This window comes from Xenopus laevis, chromosome 6L (genome assembly GCF_017654675.1).
Source record: "Xenopus laevis strain J_2021 chromosome 6L, Xenopus_laevis_v10.1, whole genome shotgun sequence".
Taxonomy (NCBI): domain Eukaryota; kingdom Metazoa; phylum Chordata; class Amphibia; order Anura; family Pipidae; genus Xenopus; species Xenopus laevis.
Genome location: NC_054381.1, coordinates 154,686,182 through 154,713,038, shown reverse-complemented (window position 1 = coordinate 154,713,038; position 26,857 = coordinate 154,686,182). Strand labels below are relative to the sequence as shown.

Genomic DNA, 26,857 nt, shown 5'->3' with positions numbered 1-26,857 from the left:
CTAAATTTCGTCTTTTGCTAATTTTCATCAAATTCGGCTAGTTAAACTTATCTCTACTCATAGCCCTCCTCCCAACTAGGCACATCTAAATGTAAAACAAACTATATTCCCCAGAATTCCCCTTCCACAATCCTTAGCAGAACTTGGCTGAAATCAAGGGGAAGTAAACCCCTAAAGTCGACTAAAAACATACCATAAAAACTTATGGAAGCCAGAAACAAACAGACAAACACAAGGCTACAAAAACAAAGAATTACAAGTCAGGACAGTCAGTTATAAGTAAGAAATCACGACTTACCAGTCTTGCTTAAAAATCCAAATACACCGACCCTGTAACTTGCAGTTACAACCACAATATTGCCGATAGCTGCCAGATAGGAGCCATCAATAAACGTCTGCCCCTTTTCACTATAATCACTTGGGCTATTATGGAAATATAGAACAACAGCTGCATTTGTGCCCTAAAAAAGTGAAAAAAAGCCAAACCTGTAAGTTAACCGATTCTCAGATTTAAAATATACAATTGTTATACAATGAAGGCTAATGGAAATCTAAACATCTTTGGATATTGATGTGACTTCCAAATTCCAGAGAGTTCAAGGGACGAGTCAGTGGATACTATGCTCAGAATTATGCTAGAAAGATGGAATTAAAGAGATTCCAGGAACAGCAACAGATTGTAAGCTCTTGAGAGCAGGTCCTGGCCTCTACTGCCTCTAATGATGCACTGAATCCAGGATTTGGTTCGGGATTCTGCCTTTTTCAGCAGGATTCAGATTCGGCTGAATTCTTTTTCCCGGCTGAACCGAATCCAAATCCTAATTTGCATATGCAAATTAGGGGTGTGAAATCACATGACCTTTTGTCACAAAACAAGGAAGTAAAAAATGTTTTCCCCTTACCACCCCTAATTTTCATATGCAGATTAGGATTTGGTTCGGTCTAATCTTTCGCAGATCATCTGAATCCAAAATAGTGGATTCGGTGCATTGCGAATTGCCTCTGAACTCAATGTATTTCTGATTTGGTGCTGTTACTGTAAGCAGCTGCAGTAGACAATTATTATTATGAATAATAATAATAATAATAAGGTGACAATTGTCAAGAGTAGGGTTTAAGGAGCAATCTTGTACAGGTGGGTTTCCGTGCAATGGTTTTTTTACATTTCTTCATGAAGAGGCAAATTCGTGTCCCTATACTGGGGTCTTAGGGCCCATACACAGAGCACTTGCACCTGTACCACTGGAAAGTGCAAACTATGTTTTGTTCTTAGCGCCTGATTGTACAAAAGCTGGGTTGGGCCAGATTTGTAATCTCAATGATGGACATCTAGGGGTCACCTATGGGTGCCAACCTCCTGTCCCTTCTAAGTGCAGCACCGCTGAACACCCACATTATATTGAGGCAAAAAGAAAAAAAAAACAGGGATATTTGTGCACAGTTTTTGCCTCTATCACCAGTTTCCCTTAAAAGTCATAACATATCAGTTGACTATGGCATTGATGTCCCCAGCCTTTTGATTCTCCTCCAATAAGCATGCTGACAGCTGGGTTTGACAGTTGCAGCGAAATGGTCATTATTTAATTCATCATACCCAAGAAAGCCAGAGAAGTGAAATATAACAACTTACGGCATGTTGTGGGACAAACACATTAAGATACAAGCAGTCTTCACTGACAGAAGAGTACTGAGCTTTTCCATCCCCGGGCTGTAAGCAGCTCGCCCTAAAAGATATATCACATCTTATGAACAGCTATTTTATAGCTTTACATTGAGAAAAATCTAAACAACATTCTTTGTAAACTCCTCTCTGATTGGATATTTAAAAGTGTTTACTGATTCGTTGTGTAACATAAAAAAATGTAAGGGGCAGATTTACTAAGCTCGAGTGAATAGTTTGAATCCAAAATATTCGAATTTCGAAGTAATTTTTTGGGTACTTCGACCATCGAATTGGTCAAATTCGATCAAATTGAATGATTCTAGGTAAAAATCGTTCGACCATTCGATAATCGAAATACTGTCTCTTCGACTCAATACGTTGCCAAATAAAAGCTACCGAATTGAATGTTGGCCTATGGGGACATTGTAGATGTAGATGGTTTTGGGCACCTTTTATGATTGAATAAAAATCATTTGATCACTTAAAATCGTTCCATCGTTCGATCGAACGATTTTTATTCGATCGAACCTTTGGCGCTAAAATCCTTCGAATTTGATGGATTGTACTTTGAGGGTCAAATTCGAAGGTTTTTTAACCCTCGAAATTCGACCCTTGATAAATCTGCCCCTAAGTGTTTTAAGTAATAAAAAATATAATGCAGTGTTGTCCTGCACAGATAAAACTGGTGTGTTTGCTTCAGAAACACTACTACAGTTTATATAAATAAGCTGCTGTGTAGCCATGGGGGCAGCCATTCAAGCACAGGATACACAGTAGATAACAGATAAGTACTACTATAGTTTATATAAACAAGCTGCTGTGTAGCCATGGGGGCAGCCATTCAAGCACAGGATACACAGTAGATAACAGATAAGTACTACTATAGTTTATATAAATAAGCTGCTGTGTAGCCATGGGGCAGCCATTCAAGCACAGGATACACAGTAGATAACAGATAAGTACTACTATAGTTTATATAAATAAGCTGCTGTGTAGCCATGGGGGCAGCCATTCAAGCACAGGATACACAGTAGATAACAGATAAGTACTACTATAGTTTATATAAACAAGCTGCTGTGTAGCCATGTGGGCAGCCATTCAAGCACAGGATACACAGTAGATAACAGATAAGTATTACTATAGTTTATATAAACAAGCTGCTGTGTAGCCATGGTGGCAGCCATTCAAAGGAGAAAAGGCTCAGGTTACACAGCAGACAAGATCTGTAGAACATAATGGTGTTATCTGTTATCTACTATTTAACCTGTGCCATATAGACTTTTTTTCAATTTCCACCATTGCTCCTCAGCAGCTTGTTAATATGAACTATAGTAGTGTTTCTAAATTAAACACATCAGTTTTACCAGTGCACAAACAGTATATGATATTTTCAATACACTTTAATTTTTTGGTGTTCCTTTAAATTCTATCAGATACTGTGTACCAACTTCACCGATGATTAAAGGGATACTGTCATGGTGAGAACATGTTTTTTTCAAAACCCATCAGTTAATAGTGCTGCTCCAGCAGAATTCTGCACTGAAATCCATTTCTCAAAAGAGCAAACAGATTTTTTTTACTTTTAATTTCGAAATCTGAAATGTGGTTAGACATATTGTCAGTTCCCCAGCTGCCCCCAGTCATGTGACTTGTGCTCTGATAAACTTCAGTCACTCTTTACTGCTGTACTGCAAGTTGGAGTGATATCACCCCCTCCCTTTCCCCCCCAGCAGCCAAACAAAAGAACAATGGGAAGGTAACCAGATAGCAGCTCCCTAACACAAGATAACAGCTGCCTGGTAGATCTAAGAACAGCACTCAATAGTAAAATCCCATGTCCCACTGAGACACATTCAGTTACATTGAGTAGGAGAAACAACAGCCTGCCAGAAAGCAGTTCCATCCTAAAGTGCTGGCTCTTTCTGAAATCACATGACCAGGTAAAATGACCTGAGATGCACCTACACACCAATATTACAACTAAATACACTTGCTGGTTCAGGAATGAAATGTTATATTGAAGAGTGAATTATTTGCAGTGTAAACAGTGTCATTTAGAAATAGAAACTACACCATAAAAATCATGGCAGAATCCTTTTAAGTTCCCCTTAAGGCACGAAATGCATAAGCCATTTTCTTTGGATCATTTTTGTCCAGTTATGTGCCAGCCTGTTTCTGAAGATAAGAAATAACCAGATGACTATAACTACTGCACCTCTGTGTTTTCACCTGAACCTGAACCTGATAGCACTAAATTTAGAGTTTTGCACACTGTGGCCCTACAGCTATGGCTGAATTACAACAAGTTTAGAGAGTCAATTGGTGCTGCCAACCCCAGCGACCAGGCTGCAGCAGACTCTGCCCTTGCTCATTACTATGCCAACATATAACAAATTCTAACTAGGCAAAAATGAATTACAAATATATTTATTTATTTGATGTTAAAAGGGTTCCTATGACCAAAATGTTATATCTCTTACTCCTTACCTTGAATATGTGGCGTTCCATTCACCGGTCCAGTTAATAGGCTGGGGAGGGCTAAACCGCTTGAGTCCGACTGGAGGAGACGCATAGGGAATGCCAAGGAACTGAACGACATTCTTTACGTTTGAGCCAATCACAATGGCTTCAGATTTACCCAGGAGAGTTCCATGTGAAACAGCCACTGATGCCAATGGATGAGGACGAACTAAAAAGTCACATGGGGGGGGGGATAGATGAAAAAAGTAAATACATTAAATTATTAGGGTAAATAATTCCATGTGTAGGTGTAATATCTAAAGGGGAACAATTGATCTGCATGGGCAGTAGACGACTTCCTTGGCTGCTACAGCTCAAACTAACTGCCAGGTGAGTCTGATAATTTACATCCATCCAATCATTATTTTGACTTGACTGAAATGCACACAAGGTGGGAGTTGCAAAATGTTCAGGACTAAGGGGATAGGTCGCTTTCATAGTCTGTTCCTGTGGAGTCTATACACTGTGTTATCTGGAATCACCACCCACCCAACTCACACAGTTCAAATGCACCAAACCTTCCACAACAGCAAATAAACCCATTGGCTTTTGGATCAACTTGTAATTGGTATATATAAGAGCCATTTGTCATAGTGCCTTTTGCTGTGCGTCACACTAGCACACAGTTTAGGGGGACAATTTAACATTACAACCTCGATTTATGAGAAAGGCAAAAAAAAGTCAGGGCCTAAAGCAAATCCCAAACACAAAAATTAAGAACCAGGGCCTGACGCGCTTTGTGTCTACCAAGGACACTTAGTGATAGGCTGACTCAGCGTGTCCTTGGTAGACACAAAACGCGTCAGGCCCTGGTTCTTAATTTTTGGAAAAATAAAATGTAAGCTTTTTTTAACCTTTTACTATCTAACTCCGGCTTTACTATTTTGTGGGTCCCAGGCTTGTGCCAGCCTCTTTTGAAGTCTTCTGATTCTGCTGGCATTGGCCTCAAACTAAATAAGGGGGAAAAGGTTACTGAGCTGGGCCACCCTGCAAAATAATTCTGGACCCCCAACTAACTGCTTGCCAAACATAAATGGCAGAATGCAGTCGATACAATAGAAGTGTGATCTGACCTATAGACAATTGTAAACACATAATGGAGTCACTTGCTCTCAATGTGTTGGAACCTCACTCAACATAGAGAACATCACACTGCCCATACATGAGGTTCATTGTGTTTATCACTGACCGATTATCAGTTTAGCTCTGAGCTACTGAGAAGTTTCTGCACTTTAAAAACACATGATAAAGCTGCAGTTACAGAAAATTAAATGTTTGATGGCAAATAAATGATTTGCTGCTTCCTTTTATTAGCTTTTTTCATCAGATAATTTACTGATTTTCTGTTAAATACTTAAATAATTCAGTCATTTGCTACATTGCATTGTGCTGGGGATACAAGGAGGCGCATCTAATATGTACTGCTCAGAATTTAAGGCAGCCATGTTGCTGGAGTGATCCTCACATTACATAAGGTCTAATACCAGAAATGCAGAATAATCTCCATACTGACCTTTTCTTCGGAAAATAAAAGCTGCTGGTTCCTTGACAAGAAGCTGGCACTGGTGGCCCTTCAGACCATAGAAGCAGCTCTGGGTATCCGGATAGAATAGGCATCTCACTGCTGTTTTCTGAAGTGCAACTGTAGTAGTGACGCAGGATGGAACCCTGGAACATACTGGGGAGCAATGCACTAGATCAGCATGCTGAGAACAGAAGTAGGGACACAGAAACATAATAGGACAACATGTTGCTCATCAATCCCTTTGGATGTTGCTCCCAGTGGCTTCAAAGCAGGTGCTTATTTTTGAATTCCAGGCTTGAAGACAAGTTTTGGTTGTATAAAAACCAGTTGTACTGCCAAACAGAGTCTCCTGTAGGATGGAAGTCCTCATAGGTGCTACAATTTGGCCAATTAGCCCCTAAATGGGACCCTAGTAACATTTTCCTGCTTGTGTTGCTCTCCAACTCCTTTCACATTTGGATGTTGCTCATGGGTAAAATAGGTTGGGGACTCCTGAGCTATAATGATCTAGGCAGCTCCCAGTAAGCTCTCCAACTTGTGCCTAGTATATCACCGTAACAGTATATACAGTGCAAGTGGCATTGAGCCTCTGTGGTCTCCTCTGATAGATACAAAAGAATAAAGAACCTGCTGGTCTACCTATCTGTCTCATTATTGAGGGATACTGCCTATGCCATTGTTTCAATATCAGTCCCAAAAAATATTTAGTTTTTTCTAGTTGTTCAAGTATACACAGGTATTTTAATTTACCGAAGTGCCATTACCATTGCTAACTAGAATTTCTAGGGAAAAGTATTGCTTCTTTTGACAAATCAAATTATAACACGGCCCATAAAGGGGACATCCAGGGGAACCCCGTTTTAACGTTTTCCCGGAATTGACGGCATTTTGTCATGGAACCATTTAGGCAAGCTGCGTCTTCTCTGATCAGGATTTATTCCGTTTTGATTCTGGGAAATGTAAAATGGGGGCTCTGCTCTAGTTGCTATAGTCCATCGGTAGCCTAACAATAAAAAGCCTAACAATAAAAATGAAATGAAATTTAAACTTTTTTTTCTTCTTCTTATAATCCTGGTAGGCAGAAATGGAACTAGAGGGGGGCGGGCCCTGGCGCAGGACGCCCAGCCGGGCCCCCGCCCCCCTCTGTAAACCCGGAACTGGCCGGGATATGCACGGCGCACGGACTGCCGGGGGGGCCCTGAGGGGGTGCGGACCCTGGCCCGCTTGCACCCCCTGCTCCCCCGGTAGTTCACCCCTGCTGGTAGGTCAATTTCCTATTGGAAACTGAATTATTACTGAATTGGCACCATGTTCCCACGGAAAGGGGAAATACTAAGTTAAATACACACAAACACAAATTGGCAAGGACATCCAGCACTATGTAATTCAACAATGGAGAGATCCACTTTAAAAATTCAATCAACCTAATTATCTTCAAGGTTGGGACAACGCATTTCGTGGCTGATCTCGCCAAGCCTTCTGAGGTCACGAAACACGTTAAGCCAGCCGAATGCCTGTCCCACAGTTGAATTGTTTTACTTGGCAACCACATGGGTAAGCACTTTATATACCGTGTTCATATTCTATTGAGCAGAGTGAAAAAATAAGTTAACCTGCTTGACAGTCGCAGACCCCTAGCAACCTGAAAATAGTGCATGTTGCATGGGCTTGCCACGGAATGACTGTGTCTTGAACATGGTGCTTTAACATCTATTCTAGAGTAAGGTCAGGCCATAGCTTACTATACCCTAAACCAGAAGAGAGAATTTGGGAGAATTGACCATTACCTGCCAAGCAATAATTCTGAGCAGCCTGGAGATCATCAGAGGATTCTATGCCAATTTGAACTATATCATAGGCAGAGAGCGATGGATCAATAACCACAGAGGATTTCTCTAAGACCAGCCAATCAGCAAAATCTGTTAAAATGAGAAAAAAATTACATTGCAAATGTATAGTATATTCCGAACATTTAAAAGGAATAGTACGTTTTATAACATCAGTCTGCTACAAGCTAGCCAATGAAAGCAGAGATCTGATTTGTAGCTCGGGGGCAAGATTTAACAACAATCTCTGTAAATCAATCTTGTTGTCCTTAGCAACAGAAACACAAATAATAACTAGAGGTAATCCATACAGCTAATGTAATTTGTACTGAAGTCAAAGTTTGTTCTTTACTACGTGCAGGGCAAAAATGTAAAAAGGGAGCCGTGTTCTCCCATTTGTGGCCCACTTGAACCTCAGCAAGCAGCAGCCTGATGATTTTGATCAAGAAGGTAAACAAATAAACAGAGAACAACTGGGAGGGACACGGGGGTTCTTCACTAAACTGAGGTGCCCAAAACAGTAAATTCTACTATCAGTATCTAATTGGGATGGTAATATCTTCAAAACAGTAAATTCTCCTATCAGTATCTAATTGGGATGGTAATATCTCCAAAACAGTAAATTCTCCTATCAGTATCTAATTGGGTTAATAATATCTCCAAAACAGTAAATTCTACTATCAGTATCTAATTGGGGTGGTAATATCTCCAAAACAGTAAATTCTACTATCAGTATCTAATTGGGATGGTAATATCTCCAAAACAGTAAATTCTCCTATCAGTATCTAATTGAGATGGAGATATCTCCAAAACAGTAAATTCTACTATCAGTATCTAATTGAGATGGAGATATCTCCAAAACAGTAAATTCTACTATCAGTATCTAATTGGGTTGATAATATCTCCAAAACAGTAAATTCTACTATCAGTATCTAATTGGGATGGTAATATCTCCAAAACAGTAAATTCTACTATCAGTATCTAATTGGGATGGTAATATCTCCAAAACAGTAAATTCTACTATCAGTATCTAATTGGGATGGTAATATCTCCAAAACAGTAAATTCTACTATCAGTATCTAATTGGGTTGATAATATCTCCAAAACAGTAAATTCTACTATCAGTAGCTAATTGGGATGGTAATATCTCCAAAACAGTAAATTCTCCTATCAGTATCTAATTGAGATGGAGATATCTCCAAAACAGTAAATTCTACTATCAGTATCTAATTGGATTGATAATATCTCCAAAACATAAATTCTACTATCAGTATCTAATTGGGATGGTAATATCTCCAAAACAGTAAATTCTCCTATCAGTATCTAATTGGATTGATAATATCTCCAAAACAGTAAATTCTCCTATCAGTATCTAATTGGGATGGTAATATCTGCTGAGGTCCATGTCGGCCCATGGTTTTAGCAGTCGGACAAACACTGGCTGAGTGAAGCAGTAAAAATGGCTGACCAGAAAAGAAATAAAAAATATTTATCCTGCAAATTCACACCACCTGCCTATATCTAGAGCATTTTCCATTGCATGTTACAGTTTTGCATTGAGCATTTTTTTCATGTCTTCATTTCTTATCAGAGCAGGCCCCGTACGTGTTGAAGCTGGAAGGAAATACTCAACACATTCTGTAATATATTTATGCTGCTGATTCTGATAATAGCTGTCATGTGTCTTGTTCCTGTATACGGGGGGGAACTAAGAATATCTACATCACAACTAACAATAAGGGCTGCAAACTATGTTCTCATTTCTGTGTATGAGAAGGTTTTGACGGGTTTATTTAGGGCTCATCAGGCTCTTGTTAAAGGTATTATGTTAACCATTTTAACAATGCAATTGTCCTAAAATAGGACTGCTCGTTGGGCCCAGGTGGTGGGTCAAATCTGGCTGATATGATCTGAGGGTCCCTGGACTAATGATTGGATCAAAACAAGGAGGAATGTTGTCTTGAACGAGCCACAGGGAAAAAGGGACACTCGTTGGGCCCAGGCGATGGGTCAAATCCGGCTGATATGATTTTAGGGTTCCTGGACTGATTAGATCACAACAGGGAGGAATGTATCAATGGGTAGATGTGATCTATCATCCAACATGATTTTCATATAAACCTGATAGATATCTGTTAAATCCCTAGCTAGATATTGGCCAGGAAGGACACAGTTTCAGGAGCCGAGGCAAGAGATGAGTCGGAAGCCAACGTTGGGCCATTTGTGACCAGATTAAGAACAGGAATGAGCGTTACTTCATCAAGACATTTTCTCCTACCATCCGCCTGCTCTATTTCTACCAACAACAAGCCAATTTGAGACGTTAATTTCATCAAAATAAATCATGGTATAATTCTAATGTTCAAAAATAGTCTCGGGAATTACACATCCATAAGAATGAAGTCTGTTGGGAGATAGACATTGGAAGGCTTGATATGGGATTATACCCCAAATTAGATTTTTCCTCTCTAAGAAATTCATGTTTGTTAACCTGCTAATCAGGTTAGGTTTCATATACATTATAAAAATGTTTCACCGGCACATTGTTCATTATGAAAGAAATACAATAGGGTGGCTCTATGTGCATCTAAATGATCTAAACATGAAAAGGCTCCTGTTATCTCTATTATCCCATCAACAAAAAAAAGGGGTAAAGCCCAGTAAGACAAGGTTCAGCTAGGATATGAGTAGCCAACCACAGTTCAGTCCTTGCACAGAAAAAGTTGAAATGCAGTTTCCTAACAGGTCTGCCTAGTTGTTGCCCCACCAGGTGGGGATGGGCTGGAATTCTACAATGGAAACTCCTGAGTGTTGTGTGTTTTCACAAATTTAAAAAAGTAGGCATACAGACTCATTGATGCTTCGCCTTACGCGTTTCATACCCACTGGGACTTAATCATTTGTACTGAATAAATATTGATTTTTAACATTGAATAGAACATTTTGGAGTATAATTTTTGAAACTTGACATTTGGGCCCTTTTGGACTGGGGGCTATATTGCAAGAAACTTTGGCCCTTAGAACTGGCCTCATAGACTGCAGTCTTTAAACTTTATTAGTATTGCGTGTTTTCACAGCCTTGCCTGAAGCTGAATGGCTGGTTGATGTTAGAATGGCTGGCTGCAGCATTAGTTGCATCAAAATGGATGCAAGTCCTGCACTCATTCAGTAAAGGGATGGGCCACCTTTAAGTTAACTTTCACTACATTATAGAATGGCTAATTCTAATCAACTTTTTAATTGGCCTTCATTTTTTCTGTTTTATAGTTTTTGAATTATTTGCCTTCTTCTTCTGACTCTCTCCAGCTTTCACACGGGGGTCGCTGACCCCATCTAAAAAACAAATGCTCTGTAAGGCTACACATTTGTTATTGCTACTTTCTATTACTTATCGTTCTCTTCAGGCCTCTCCTAACTATATTCCAGTCTCTTATTCAAACCAATGCATGGTTGCTAGGGTCAGTTGGACCCTAAAACCCCTGAAATTGCAAATTGGAAAACTGCCAAATTAAAAGCTAAATAAGTCAAAAACCACAAATAATAAAAAATGAAAACCACAAATGCAAATGGTCTCAGAATATCCCTCTCTACATCATACTAACAGTTAACTAATAGGTGAACGACCCCTTTAAGTCATTTGTTCTGCTGAAGGGAGGCAGCTATCAGTTAGAGCCGACTCATGCACCTGCTTTGGAACTGTTGAGTTGTTGGTAGGTCTCTCGGAGGGACGCAGCTATTTTATAAGCATGCATAGAACTGTTTAATAAAAATATGAACTTTATGGAAAAAAACATTGTATTAGAAATGTCCCAGTCCCAGCTCCCTGGCTTTATCAGGCAGCAGCAGAAACTGTAGGTGTAAGACAAAAGCAAATGAATATGTGGATGAGTCGGGCACTGACTGGGGTGTAGGAGTAAATCAATTGTTATAAGGCCTGCCAGTGGCACATAATGAAACCCAGGGGGAAGATATAACAATGCAATTCAAGTTACAGCCCAATTCAGAATTTGTGGCAGTCAGAGATCAGCTGATTTATTAGGAAGAAACTGCCACTCGCTAGTTCCTCCATTTCTTTGCACGACATAAGCAGAATTCTATGTGCCGAGAAAAGTCCCTAAAATATCAACTTGCACTGTTTATGTTTAGTATGATGTAGAGAGTGATATTCTGAGACAATTTGCAATATGTTTTCATTTTTTATTATTTGTGGTTTTTGAGTTATTTAGCTTTTTATTCAGCAGCTCTCCCGTTTGACATTTCAGCAGTCTGGTTGCTAGGGTCCAAATTCCCCTAGCAACCATGCACTGATTTTAGAAAAATATGAAATATGAATAGGAGAAGCCTGAATAGAAAGAGGAGTAATAAAAAGCAGCAATAACGATAAATAGTTTATCTTACAAACCTTTTTTTTTTTTTTTAGATGGGGTCACTGACCCCATTTGAAGGCTGAAAGGAATCAGAAGTCAAATAATTCAGAAACGATAAAAAAGAAAAAATGAAGGCTGACTGAAAAGTTGCTTATAATTGTTTTTCATTTTTTTTATTATTTGTGCTTTGTGAGTCATTTAGCTTTTTATTCAGCAGCTCTCCAGTTTGCAATTTCAGCCATCTGGTTGCTAGGATCCAAATTTCCCTAGCAACATTGATTTGAATAAGAGACTGGAAGATGAGTAGTAAATAAATGGATGAAGACCAATTGAAAAGTTGCTTAGAATTAGCCATTCTATAACATACTAAAAGTTAAAGTAAAGGTGAACCACCCATTTAAGCCTGTTGTTTCTTGCAAGCACAGCTACTCGTAGTCTATGCCCAAAAGGGCCTGATTGATGTGAAGCATCTGGCGCACACAACCCCTCACTCGCATGATCTTTCTTTGAAACAAAAGGTCTATTAAGCAGCCCAGGTGCAACAATAAAATCTGCTTCAATAGCGTAAAAAATAAAGAGTAAAGACTAATAAGGCTTCCTATGTAACGGCCTCCAAGCAAAAAAGTGCATTTTCCCTCGACACAGTGAGGCTTTGTACAGCGGTCACACCCTCCTGTAACAGTATCTGTAAGCAAATAATTACAGGAATAACCACCATGAGAACATTCTCCTTCTCAGTTCATGCAAATGTGCTTTCAGCAAACAGTAGAAACAGCCTGACAACCAATATATTTGTTATTTATTAACTCACTGGCACTGTTTTGTGTAGCTTGCAGCTTTATAGGGGCCCAGGGGTGCAAAGGGCTCTAAATAATGTCATAGATATTGGTCAACTTCTGAATATTTTCCTGCTGAATTGTGCTTAGTACAGGGAATACCTATGCTGCCATAGTTTTATGGGATCTCTCTGTACAGACTATGAGCAAACTTAGGGGGCTGTTCCTGCTAAATTGTGCCTAGTACAGGGGAATACCTATGCTGCCATAGTTTTATGGGATCTCTCTGTACAGACTATGAGCAAACTTAGGGGACTGTTCCTGCTGAATTGTGCTTAGTACAGGGGAATACCTATGCTGCCATAGTTTTATGGGATCTTTCTGTACAGACTATGAGCAAACTTAGGGGACTGTTCCTGCTGAATTGTGCTTAGTACAGGGGAATACCTATGCTGCCATAGTTTTATGGGATCTCTCTGTACAGACTATGAGCAAACATAGGGGACTGTTCCTGCTGAATTGTGCTTAGTACAGGGGAATACCTATGCTGCCATAGTTTTATGGGATCTCTCTGTACAGACTATGAGCAAACTTAGGGGACTGTTCCTGCTGAATTGTGCTTAGTACAGGGGAATACCTATGCTGCCATAGTTTTATGGGATCTCTCTGTACAGACTATGAGCAAACTTAGGGGACTGTTCCTGCTGAATTGTGCTTAGTACAGGGGAATACCTATGCTGTGATAGTTTTATGGGATCTCTCTGTACAGACTATGAGCAAACTTAGGGACTGTTCCTGCTGAATTGTGCTTAGTACAGGGAATACCTATGCTGCCATAGTTTTATGTGATCTCTCTGTACAGACTATGAGCAAACTTAGGGACTGTTCCTGCTGAATTGTGCTTAGTACAGGGGAATACCTATGCTGCCATAGTTTTATGTGATCTCTCTGTACAGACTATGAGCAAACTTAGGGACTGTTCCTGCTGAATTGTGCTTAGTACAGGGGAATACCTATGCTGCCATAGTTTTATGGGATCTCTCTGTACAGACTATGAGCAAACATAGGGGACTGTTCCTGCTGAATTGTGCTTAGTACAGGGGAATACCTATGCTGCCATAGTTTTATGGGATCTCTCTGTACAGACTATGAGCAAACTTAGGGGACTGTTCCTGCTGAATTGTGCTTAGTACAGGGGAATACCTATGCTGTCATAGTTTTATGGGATCTCTCTGTACAGACTATGAGCAAACTTAGGGACTGTTCCTGCTGAATTGTGCTTAGTACAGGGGAATACCTATGCTGCCATAGTTTTATGTGATCTCTCTGTACAGACTATGAGCAAACTTAGGGACTGTTCCTGCTGAATTGTGCTTAGTACAGGGGAATACCTATGCTGCCATAGTTTTATGGGATCTCTCTGTACAGACTATGAGCAAACATAGGGGACTGTTCCTGCTGAATTGTGCTTAGTACAGGGGAATACCTATGCTGCCATAGTTTTATGGGATCTCTCTGTACAGACTATGAGCAAACTTAGGGGACTGTTCCTGCTGAATTGTGCTTAGTACAGGGGAATACCTATGCTGCCATAGTTTTATGGGATCTCTCTGTACAGACTATGAGCAAACTTAGGGGACTGTTCCTGCTGAATTGTGCTTAGTACAGGGGAATACCTATGCTGTCATAGTTTTATGGGATCTCTCTGTACAGACTATGAGCAAACTTAGGGGCTGTTCCTGCTGAATTGTGCTTAGTACAGGGAATACCTATGCTGTGATAGTTTTATGGGATCTCTCTGTACAGACTATGAGCAAACTTAGGGGACTGTTCCTGCTGAATTGTGCTTAGTACAGGGAATACCTATGCTGTGATAGTTTTATGGGATCTCTCTGTACAGACTATGAGCAAACTTAGGGACTGTTCCTGCTGAATTGTGCTTAGTACAGGGAATACCTTTGCAGGCATATTTTGGGAGGGGATGCTCTTCTTCTATAATTGTTTGCTAAATTAGGGATACTATCATCATTAATTCTAGCACTTTACTGAGTGGGACAGTGGATGTGACACTGAGAGTTTACTTAGAACAATCACTATAAATCAAGACAGATCTGCTGCAGGTTACTAGAAAGGAAACAGAAAAAGTCATGTGAGCAGGAAATGGATTCCACCACACCACTATGAATAAAAGTATAAATAACTTTTTCAAGTCAATACAATTATTTTTCCAAAAACTGCATTTCTTTCCCCCCATATTACAAACTATTTTCAGGCAGAAATGAAACACGTTTTAGTTTGTCTACAGTAACCCTTAAATCCCTGGATTGCCACAGTCAGCCGCACGGTTGCACCTCGCAGTCTTTATAGGGAAATGTTATGCACATTACTGCGAGTGAGAACCGTATGGAGATATTTATAAATGTGGTCGCTGACCTCACAATGCGGAGGAGTATTATTAGCTCAGCTCAAACGATGGGTTAAACAGTAAGTGTGAGAGAATGTGCAAGTCATACAATAATGAACTCTGGGAAATATTGCTCATGGCCATGTACTGGATAAATCATTGGTAAGTTAAATATCTTCCAGCCATGAACAGGGTCGAACTGGGCCGGCGGGACACGGGGGGGAAAAAAACCCAGTGGGCACTGCTCCCTGAACCCCCTTCTGGCCCCCGGTTGCGGCTGCAAGCAGGAAAAACAGGTGGGCGTCGGTGGAGGTGTCTTCGCTGCTGGGGCAGGAGGGTTTGGGGGTCCCGAAGCAGCAGCACCAGGCCCGCAGTCCGACCCTGGCCATGGATATTTAAAGTGATACTGTCATGGGTACAAAAATTTTTTTTCAAAATGAATCAGTTAATAGTGCTGCTCCAGCAGAATTCTGCACTGAAATCCATTTTTCAAAAGAGCAAACAAATTTTTTTATAATCAATTTTGAAATCTGACATGGGGCTAGAGACATTTTGTCAATTTCCCAGCTGCCCCAAGTCATGTGACTTGTGCTCTGATAAACTTCAGTCACTCTTTACTGCTGTACTGCAAGTTGGAGTGATATCACCCCCCTCCCTTTCCCCCCCCAGCAGCCAAACAAAAGAACAACGGGAAGGTAACCAGATAACAGCTCCCTAACACAAGATAACAGCTGCCTGGTAGATCTAAGAACAACACTCAATAGTAAAAACCCATGTCTCACTGAGACACATTTAGTTACATTGAGAAGGAAAAACAGCAGCCTGCCAGAAAGCATTTCTTTCCTAAAGTGCAGGCACAAGTCACATGACCAGGGGCAGCTGGGAAATTGGCAAAATGTCTAGCCCCATGTCAGTTTTCAAAATTGAATATTTTGCTCTTTTGAGAAATGGATTTCAGTGCAGAATTCTGCTGGAGCAGCACTATTAACTGATGCATTTTAAAAAAACGTTTTCCCGATGACAGTATCCCTTTAAGTGCAGTGAACTACAACTTCCAGCATCCTGCCAGAGCATTTAGAGAGCTGTGGGCTTCTGTCTCAGGGTCCCCCGCCCCTGCCACAAAACTGCTGCTACTTTTCCCTATTCGGCCATTGGGAGCTTTGAAACTACCACTTCGTTCTTTAGTCTTTCCATCTCCAACTCCATTAACGCCAGATATCAGCAATCTGTTTAAAAAGGTCTATATAAAGCAGCCTCTTCCTCCTCTCCATTGTTGGATCACTGAACCATGTATTTGTGGACTAGTTCCCAATATCTCAGCCTTCAAACCTGGGGTGCCAGAGGAACACACCATAAGCACTGGCGATTTGTGCACTTGGTCACTTTCATTTGGACTTTATGCTCTTAAAGGAGAACTAAACACTTCTACAGCTAAAAGCCCCTATTTGCCAACTCCACTGCCCCCCCTCCCTGCATAGTGGGTATAAGTGTGCGCCCAGCAACACTGACCTATATATGCGGAATCATGCCCGGACTGGCAATCTGTGGGTTCTGGCATGACAGAGGGGCTGCTGTAATTGCCATAGAAAGTCACTATTTGTTGGGCTGGTGGGGGGCTGTTTTGGCTGCTGTGTGGCTTGTTTGGGCCTCTGTGTACCTGAAGTGCCAGGGCCTATTTTGAATCTCAGTCCAGACCTGGAATAGAGCAGGAAAGCCAAGGGCGCCATGTTTGGTTGCACCAAAAGCTAAAGTGTTGACTCTCACTTCTGAAGCTGTCAGAAAGCTCGGTAAATTACAAAAAACAAAGAAGAAGATCCAGTAGAAAGCGAAACTACCGAACATGGCGCCCCTAAGCTTTGCTGCGCTACTCTGCATATATAGGTCAGTGTTGTTGGACGAGACACTTAGACCAGTAGAACACTACGCAGGAAGGGGGGCCAGTGGAGGTTGGCAAATAGGGGCTTTCAGCTGTAGAGGGGTTTATTTCTCCTTTAAGAGTATAAAGTCTAAATGAAAGTGACCAAATGTACAAAGTGCCAGTCCTGATGGTGTCTGATCGCCCACTGTGTTCATCTGGCACCCCAGGTTTGAAGGCTGAGATATAGGGAACTAAACAACAAAGACATGGTTCAGTGGCCATTGGGCTCCTTCACCACCTGAAACCTGACCCTGCTGTGAGCACAGAAGATGGGGGGTCCTTTTTTTTAGGACCATTAGTGTTCTCGACCCCTCATATGCATTATGGCTTGAGGAGGAAGGAGAAAGGGACCCCTAGCCTTGTGGCAAAGAGAGTCTGAATAACATTTCCACAAGACGGGCCTTTTGACTCGGGAGATCAGTGGATCAGTGGACAGTTACCTGCCTTAGTCTTTGGTATATGGGGGAAGATGGGTGGCCATTAGGCTCCTTCATCCCCTGAAACCCAGTCCTGTTGTGGGCACAGAAGACGTGGGTCCACTTTGTAGGCCAACCCCTCATATGCCTTATGGCTTTAGGAGGAAGGAGAAAGGGACCCCTAGCCTTGCGGCTAAGAGAGTCTGAAGACTCTTTTCTCTAGGCAGGCCTTTTAACCGGGGAGGTCGGGGACAAAAGTACCTGCCTTATTCTTTGGTCTATGGTGGAAGATGTGTGGCCATTAGGCTCCTTCACACCATGAAATCCAGCCCTATTGTGGGCACAGAAGACATGGGGTCCTCTTTGTAGAAACATTAGTGTTCCCCAACCCTCATATGCCTTATGGCTTGAGGAGGAAGGAGAAAGGGACCCCCTAGCCTTGTGGCGAAGAGAGTTTGAAGGCCCCTTGTCTCCTGCAGGCCTTTTGACTCAGGAGGTCGGGGGCAAAGGTACCTGCCTTAGTCTTTGGACAAAGGCAGGTCTAAAGATATAAAAACCCTAGCAGGTCAGTTTCCCCGGAGCTGTGTACTAAACACATAGGAAGCTCTGACTGTGAGTACACTGTTAACTAACAGGAGGTTGTATGAACAGCTATATGCTTGTGTTATACTACTAAGGAAAACTGTTGTTTCTTTTTTTAACTGTTTTTGTAAAGAAAACTGCCTTTATTTTTTCTTCATATTGCTGCTTGTGGTGTCCTGGGGAAACCGGCCACACTTACCTTCCTGTGTTTTCTCCAGGACATTCTCAGGGGGGCAGAATGACGATGGACGGGACAGAGCATTGTCTACAGAAAAAAGAAATGGTTTGTATAATTATAATGTAATAGAGTACATAGTGGTGCAATATGTATTGATTTCGTATGATGTATATGTAATTACAGTTAAGAGGAGGTATAGGACACAGGGCAAGATTCTACTTATCTCATTATACAGTTCTGTATAACAATGGTGTTTTTTTTTTAAAAAAAAATTATAACATTAAACTTAAAGAGAAGTTTTTATGTGAAACTATATCTAACCCAAAAATGTGAAACAAAGTTTTAAATATTTGACAACAGAAATGTGATTATTCCAATATTGCGTTGACTAAAAATCTGGAGAATATTGGATACAAGTCAATGAGAAGTGAAGATGTACAATAACATAGTAAGGAGAAATTCAGAGAAGATAATTATACAGTCACATAACGATTATACGAGTAATTATGCACAACAAAGTGAGCAGTGTGAAGATGTAGACGGGAAAAGAAAATCTGTTGTATGTTTATGGGTAACATTTTAGGGCTGGACTCGACAACAAACTCGAATTTTTGATGTTTTTTTTTTTTTTTTAAAAACTCAAATCTTTAGAGATTTATTATACCCTGGAAATAGCTTGAATCCAAAAATACACCATCTAAAACCTGTCTAGGTCATGTAGGAGTCAATGGCAGAGGTCCCTTGAACCCTTTGAAGATGTTAATAGCCTTCATGATGTTCGAGTCTTTTTCCAGAGGGTTCTGCCAGAAAACTCGATCAATTCAAGTTTTTTTTCCCGATGAAAACACGATCAATTTTAGTTTTCGGGTTGTTAACCCCGAACTCGCTGATTCGAGTTTTTTCTTAACTTAGAAACCATTCGAGTTGTGAGTTAATTCCAGTTATAAAAAAACTCTAAAAAACAACCTCTGATAAATAGGTCAGATTTTCCGGAAAGACCTAGAAACCCCAGTCTGGGAAAGTGTGTGTGTGCTTCCTGCTTCTCCTTTGTGGACCTTGTTCCTATAATCTTGGCTGGCCTGAATACCAACACTACCTATCTCCTCAGGCTGCCATCCTATTCCAGCATCCACATCTGGTCTCCTCCCAATCATGTTAACCATACCAAGTTCTCTCTCCTTTTTGCTCATGAATTCTCCCTAAATCTCACCATACTGCTCTTTTCTAACAAATCATAGTCAGTTATGGACACCAGGAAAATTCTATACTGAAGTTCCAATAACTCACCTGGCTTCTTGAACCACCCAAAAGGATGTGTTCCCAGACCTTCAATGGAAGAACTGCAGTTTAGAACTTGCCATTGATTTCCAGGCTTGTCACTGCAGGATTGTATTCCCATACTGCTCAGCAGTAAACACAGCGTCTCTATGCCTAACAATGAAAGTTGGAAAATAGATGCTTATGACTGACCGTAAAAAGCTCAACACGTGATGTATCTTTAAACTTCTATATCTTCAAAACAATTGATGTACAAATTTACATTCTCTACCTTGTTGGGTAAAACAATTGCACTCACACTTTCAAGAGATGGTTTGTTCACAAGCCAATTCATTACAATACAGTTTATGGATGTGGTTTCATTATTGCTCGTCAGAGTAATTAACATGGCAGCTACCATTATAGTAGCCACTGCTCTCATGAACAAAAACAAAAAGCAGAAAAATAAGGTTCTTGTTCTTCGGACAGAATATCCCATGCAGATATTTTAATGTATTTATAAAGTGCCAACATGTTACTCTGCCCTGGACATTTGTTTTACTCAATATTAATATATTATAAATATATACTGTATATAACAATGTTTAAAGGGGTTGTGCACGTTTTGAGTTTTAGTATGATGTAGAGAGTGATATTCTGAGACAATTTGCAATTGATTTTCGTTTTCTATTATTTGTGTTTTTTGAGTTATTTAGCTTTTTATTTAGCAGCTCTCCAGTTTGAAGTTTCAGCAATCTGGTTGCCTGGTACTCTAGCAACCATGCACTGATTTGAACAAAAGACTGGAATATGAAAAGGAGAGGCCTGAATAGAAAGAGGAGTAATAAAAAGTAGCAATAACAATACATGTGTAGCCTTACAGAGCATTTGTTTTTAGAGGGGGTCCGTGACCCCCATTTGAAAGCTGGAAGAAGGCAAAAGAAAAAGGCAAATAATTCAAAAACTATAAACAATTAATAATGAAGACCAATTGATAAGTTGCTTATAAATGGCCATAACATACTAAAAGTTAACTTAAAGGACAAGGAAAGTTAAACTAAAGACGTAGCTAGAAATGTTGTACATTGTGCTTCTTTTTTTTGTCCTTAAGAGGGATATAAATGAGCTGGAGAGAGTGCAGAGACTAAGTGCAACTAAACTGGTTAGAGGGAGGGAAGAGTTAAATTATGAGGGGAGACTGTCAAGGTTGGGGTTGTTTTCTCTGGAAAAAAGGCGCTTGCGAGGGGACATGATTAGACTTTACAAGTACATTAGAGGACATTATAGACAAATAGCAGGGGATCTTTTTACCCATAAAGTGGATCACCGTACCAGAGGCCTCCCCTTCAGACTAGAAGAAAAGAACTTTCATTTGAAGCAACGTAGGGGGTTCTTCACAGTCAGGACAGTGAGGTTGGGGAATGCACTGCCGGGTGATGTTGTGATGCTGATTCAGTTAATGACTATAAGAGGGACTTGGATGATTTCTTGGACAGAAATAATATCAAAGGCTATTGTGATACTAAGATCTATAGTTAGTATAGGTATGGGTATATAGAATTTAATTAAAAGTAGGGAGGGGTGTGTGTATGGATGCTGGGTTTTCATTTGGAGGGGTTGAACTTGATTGACTTTGTCTTTTTTCAACCCAATTTAACTATGTAACTATGTACCAGCCCAAGGCAACCACAGCCCTTTAGCAGTAAAGATCTGTGTCTCCAAAGATGCCCCAGTAGCTCCCCATCTTCTTTTCTGCTGATTCACTGCACATGCTCTGTGCTGCTGTCACTTACTGAGCTTAGGGACCCACTCACAATATACAGTACACATAGAATAGAAATGTCACAATATAAGGCTGATTAGTCATTAATACACATAATTACTACATGGCAGGACAGAAACCAGTGCAATTAGCATCAGAATTGAATAATCAGCAAACCTGTAGCATCAGCTTATATTACAGCCAGGGAAGCTCATTTTCTGCTGGATAATTAGTGACGAGCCCTAAGCTTAGCTTCTCAACAGCCAATCAGAGCCCACTGAGCATGTGAGTGTCACAGACACTTTCCAAGATGGTGACCCCCTGTGACAAGTTTGAAGTCCTGGATCATTGCTGCTATTGACAAGCTCAAACTTTAGCCTCGTGCAATAGGTTCAGTATATAAAACATGAATTTTTTAGTCCTATCAATTTTTAGGGTTTCCTTCTCCTTTAAAGGTGATGTGTTCAATGTAATCATATAAGCAGAACATTCTCAAGAATTGAGTAATTGAAGTCATCGCACAGGAATGATTTTTTCCCCAGTAAAATGAGGTTAGAGAGAAATACATTTCAGATTAAGTAGTGTGCTGTGGTTTAATATAAAGGAGGACAAATTGTACAAAAAGAAGAGATTAACAACTTGGTGGTTGATAATCTCAGGCAGCAGTTTCACAAATAAACATCAAATAATGTTGTAAAATGCAATATCTTTAACAGTTTCTCTTAGAAATGCAATGCTGATGCCTTTTATTGACAGAAAATGTGATGTAAGATTGGTTCCAGTTTACCAAATGTTTGGTTGGTGAAAACTCATGGAAATCCTTCCCTAATGGGGAGTTTGTTAACTAACACAATGGGATCCACAACTAACACCCAAGCTGTCAGGTTCTTCTTTATCACGTCCCTTTGTGATGTTTACCAATAGTTAATCATATGAAGAAAAGGAAGATGGACCCAAGCAAGATAATTGCATTAGTGCTTTAATAACACAAAGGGGGCGATTCATGAAGCTCGAGTGAAGGATTCGAAGTAAAAAAACTTCGAATTTCGAAGTGTTTTTTGGGCTACTTCGACCATCGAATGGGCTACTTCGACCTTCGACTACGACTACGAATCGAACGATTCGAACTAAAAATCGTTCGACTATTCGACCATTCAATAGTCGAAGTACTGCCTCTTTAAAAAAACCTTTGACCCCCTACTTCGGCAGCTAAAAGCTACCAAAGGTCCCCATAGGCTTGCCTAAGTTTTTTTGATCGAAGGATATTCCTTCGATCGTTGTATTAAAATCCTTCGAATCGTTCGATTCGAAGGATTTAATCGTTCGATCGAAGGAATAATCCTTCGATCGTTCGATCGCAGCATTTGCGCTAAATCTTTCGACTTCGAATATCGAAGTCGAAGGATTTTAGTTCCTAGTCGAATATCGAGGGTTAATTAACCCTCGATATTCGACCCTTAATACATCTGCCCCAACATGTTTTGGGTTAGAAAAAAAACCTGTATAAAGTGCCACACAGCTTGGGTCCAGTTTCCTATTCTTCACATGTTTAACTAATGGGAGTTTGTGAGTGAGTGAGTAGCCACTCATAATCATTCTGAAAGGTTGTCTCCCATAAACTCATTTTATCGAAATAATCCAAATGTTTTGTCTTTAATAATAAAACAGTAACTTGTACTTGATCCCAACTAAGATATAATTAGTCCTTATTGGAAGCAAAACCAGCCTATTGGGTTTATCTAACGTTTACATGATTTTCTAGTAGACTTAAGGTATGAAGACCCAAATTATGGAAAGATCAGTTATCCGGAAAAGCCCAGGTCTTGAGCATTCTGGATAATACAGGTCCCATACCTGTATAAATAACACATTGTAATCTACTGGAACTTAAGTATCTCTAACTTTCTTGATATGATGTAAATTGATGGTGGAGCAGATACCTGGCTCTTGAGATCTTTGCAGGTATCCAAAGCCTTTACAGCATGGGTCAGCATCACAGTGGAGCTCACACTCGAAAAATCTGAGTACAAAAAGAAAAGACATAATCTTTTGGTTTCCCCATTGGGAGGTAAAGTCTGTGCTGAATAAATAGCGTACGAATGTAGTTCAAGTGGGCTTCAAAAGCGGATTAGGCTCCTTGTGGCTTGACAAACGGCCTGCGTAGCCGGAAACGTTGCCTAAGGCGTTTTAGCAAAGTTTTTCACTACTTTCAACAATACCGGAGTGCTGCTGCTTTATTTGAATAAATAGTGTACAATGCAGATCTATTGGCACACAAGGTCTCCAAAATGGTGATCTGAGTTATAATCCCCATAATCTTCAGCCATCTAATTCAATCAACTAGTCATCATTTTAATTTCAATAGTAGCTGTTGAGTTAATGGCACATGGAGTCATGTATTGTCTTTCAAAGGGAAAGAACACCTTAGCTCTTACCTCTAAAAACGTCTAGAACATCTGTCTACGGTTTTGCAAGCTATAATATAGCCCAAAATTTGATCACTATGAATTTAAAAAAGGTTTACACATTTTTATGTGCCATAATAACACACCTATAGCCACAAATGTTCTTAAAACATTACTTTTCACCAAGACAAACCATAGTAAAACCGTTATGTTGGAACAAGTCAAGACAGTTTGACTTGTTAAAGACTAGTGAAGTCCATAATTGTCAAGCAAATCAGAAGGATTTATACCAATTGCTTGCAGAAGTATTTCATTTAACCCACACCATGAAATAAACTTGATCTTATCAGTCATTCTGCCCCAAGTCTCAGACTAACTGGCCTTCAGGCTGGGGATCCAAATTCTCTATTTTTGGCCTCAATAGTGTCCGGCTCCATCATCTAAGAATCTATTACCTAAACGATCCAACTAAATTTTTCATCAGTAGATGCATCAGCATTCTTTGGTCAAATCCAATGGTGAGTGTACATCAGGACTACGGGGTAAATTTATCAAAGAGTGAAGTTCCGCCACTAGAGTGAAATTCCGCAGCTCTCAATTCATTTCTATGGGATTTTGAAAGGCGTATTTATCAATGGGTGAAAGTGAACGTTCACCCTTTGATAAATACGCCTATAAAAATCCCATAGAAATGAATGGAGAGTGGCGGAATTTCACTCTAGTGGCGGAACTTCACTATTAACTTCACTCTTTGATAAATATACCCCTATGACTGATTACCAGTTAATGATGTGGTGAACACTTTTTTTGGGTGTTTTTCCTGAATTTACCAACCACTTTCTAAAATCCCTTTTTAAATCTTACCCATTAGAAATGGTTCTTCCCGTCATATCAATCTTCCTTCTCACAGAAACGCCAGTTATTTGTCGGAAGGGCAGACGTGTATAAAAGTTCCTCACTGTATTACCCAACATATCTGCAAAGCAAAAATACCGGTGAGCATAATCCTATGGCACATGGGTTTTCACTACTTTTATTAACTAGAGTCATGAAAGTGGAGGCTCATCTTAGATCTATCTTTTTTTCCTGAACTTGTAAAGAAAATCTTTTACCAATTTAACAAGATGTGATCCGTATGCCTTAAAACTCGGACAAAAAGATCATAAATTGTTGCTAGAACTGCTTCAGAAAAAAAGAGACAGATACAAAAGGTTTCCAACACTCAAAGATGTTTCTCCTTTTTCTATCTCAGCAAAGTGGGGAATAGAACAGTAAAGCCCGTGGGGATAACAGGTAGTGGGTAATGTAATCATTTTCATTGTGACAAGCAAATGCATCCTGGTGACTATATCCAAGTCTTAAAGGAACAGTTCAGTTTAAAAATAACAACTGGTTAAATAAAAAATGTTTCTATTATAGTTAAAAAAAAACACAACAGAAAAAAAACATCCTGGTTTTCAGCTCTCTAACTCTGAGTTAGTCATGAGGGGGGGCCATAACTGTTGAGTGAGTTTGTAATTGATCCTTAGCATGGAATTCAGATTCAAAAGCCTGGTAACCAATCAGTGGAAAGCAATAGATCTGAAAAGCAGGAAGTAGTGTTCTGGCTATTATGTTAGACATCCAGTCACTCCAGCCTTTATACATTACATTTTTGCCTAAGTAACTATAAACTATATTAGAAAGATTTTTTATTTGGCAAAACCTATTTATCAGATTTTTATCTTTACACTAAACAATTCCTTTAAAACGAGTAGATATCTTCATCACCATCATTTCTTGATTGATATGGCACCAGATTGTTTTGTTTTTTTTGAATTTGCCTGCCTGTAAACCACTGCATGTTAATCTTGATGCTAAAATCTAAAGCGATAGTTTGAATTAACTGGACTTCTTGACCTTTTTTACGGTACAAAAGTTGTGGTTTGTTGTGCAATGAGATCTCGCAACGATCCGGGATGAGGCTGGGAGAGTTGTTACATTTCCATGCGTCTGAGTATAGGGTACATGTGAAGAAGTCTTCTGTAGTCTCTTGTAAATCTGTCAATCGGCACCACAACTCTTCTTCTTCACAACCTAAAACAATAGGATAACTCAGTTGCTTTATAATACCATTAATGATACAAAAAAAACACTCAGATGAATTGTGTGATTTGGGCTAAATTTCCCCATAATAAAAAGCCAGCTTTTTATTTACTTTTATTCCCCAGGATGTTCCAAAATTAAATCACTTTGCATGATGTTTGGTGTATGTCTTTGTTGTCCCACTGATCCCAAATCACGTCCTTATGTATCAGTTGCTTTTAAAAATTACACATTCTGTTGATCTGAACAGCCTGAGAAAATGGTTGTAGCTAAACATGCCATTGGAAAGTAGGAATGATTTGTTCTTATATTTTTCTTGAAATTTTGGCACCACACAAGGAGAGATTTATCCAAATTTGAGTTTGTAAAAGACAACGTAGACGCAGGAAAAAAAAGTTTCACCAGTGAAAATTCGTCAGCGCGGACATTTCTAAACGAATTTTCAATAGCGTTATGTTCTTGTTAGCAAAAAGTAAACACACTTACATCAATTTAAATATGGCAGGTACATACAGGTTGTATATATATATATATAGTGCTACGCAATATGTTGGCGCTATATAAATAAATGTTAATAAATAAATAATAATGTCTTAATTAGTGAGTGTTGGTGAAATTGCTGGAAGTGGCCACTTACTATTAAAAATGTCCAAAATAAAGACAAAAGAGATCATTTGATGTCCTAGACATGAGCCTACCCTAAAACAAATGTGGTATGAGCTTCAAATGTTTAAAAATTTTTTAAAAAAAAAACATATTTAACAGTTACAACTTAATCTCACATTAAAATATGAAAAATCGCCAGCATTTTGTCTTTTTTTATGAATTTTTTGGCATACAGGATATGATGTCACTGACATAATATTGTTGAGGACGTAACTTCATCTTATCAATTCACCAGGTCTAACCTGGCGAAACAGACTCTGGCGAAAAGGTTAACGTATTGGAAAGTTTGCACTTGCGTAACGATCGTTCGCCTGAGCGAAAGGGTGCAAAACTTCTTTAACACTAAGCTTTTTCGCTAGTGAATCGTCCTCTTCGCCTTTTAGTAAATTGCCAAAGTGCCTGAGAATTGTCTTTTTGGTGAATTTTCCCTAGAAAACCTACTTCGCCCTTTAGTAAATTGGCCCAAATTGTCTTTTTGGTGAATTTTCCCTAGAAAACCTACTTGCC

General features: G+C 39.7%; 1 protein-coding gene across 1 annotated transcript in view; it reads right to left on the bottom strand.

Annotated features, from left to right (window-relative positions):
- LOC108719422 (thyroglobulin) overlaps positions 1–26,857 on the bottom strand; it is a 140,749-nt gene that overhangs the window by 60,037 nt on the left and 53,855 nt on the right. Inside the window, exons 30-39 of the mRNA XM_018268273.2 lie at positions 25,499–25,675; positions 24,464–24,575; positions 23,135–23,214; positions 19,463–19,606; positions 18,197–18,262; positions 7,496–7,627; positions 5,697–5,861; positions 4,151–4,352; positions 1,631–1,724; positions 299–461 (exon numbers count right to left, since the gene is read on the bottom strand). Of these exons, the coding sequence (XP_018123762.1) occupies positions 299–461; positions 1,631–1,724; positions 4,151–4,352; positions 5,697–5,861; positions 7,496–7,627; positions 18,197–18,262; positions 19,463–19,606; positions 23,135–23,214; positions 24,464–24,575; positions 25,499–25,675 (1,335 nt within the window). The remainder of the gene's footprint in view (positions 1–298; positions 462–1,630; positions 1,725–4,150; positions 4,353–5,696; positions 5,862–7,495; positions 7,628–18,196; positions 18,263–19,462; positions 19,607–23,134; positions 23,215–24,463; positions 24,576–25,498; positions 25,676–26,857) is intronic.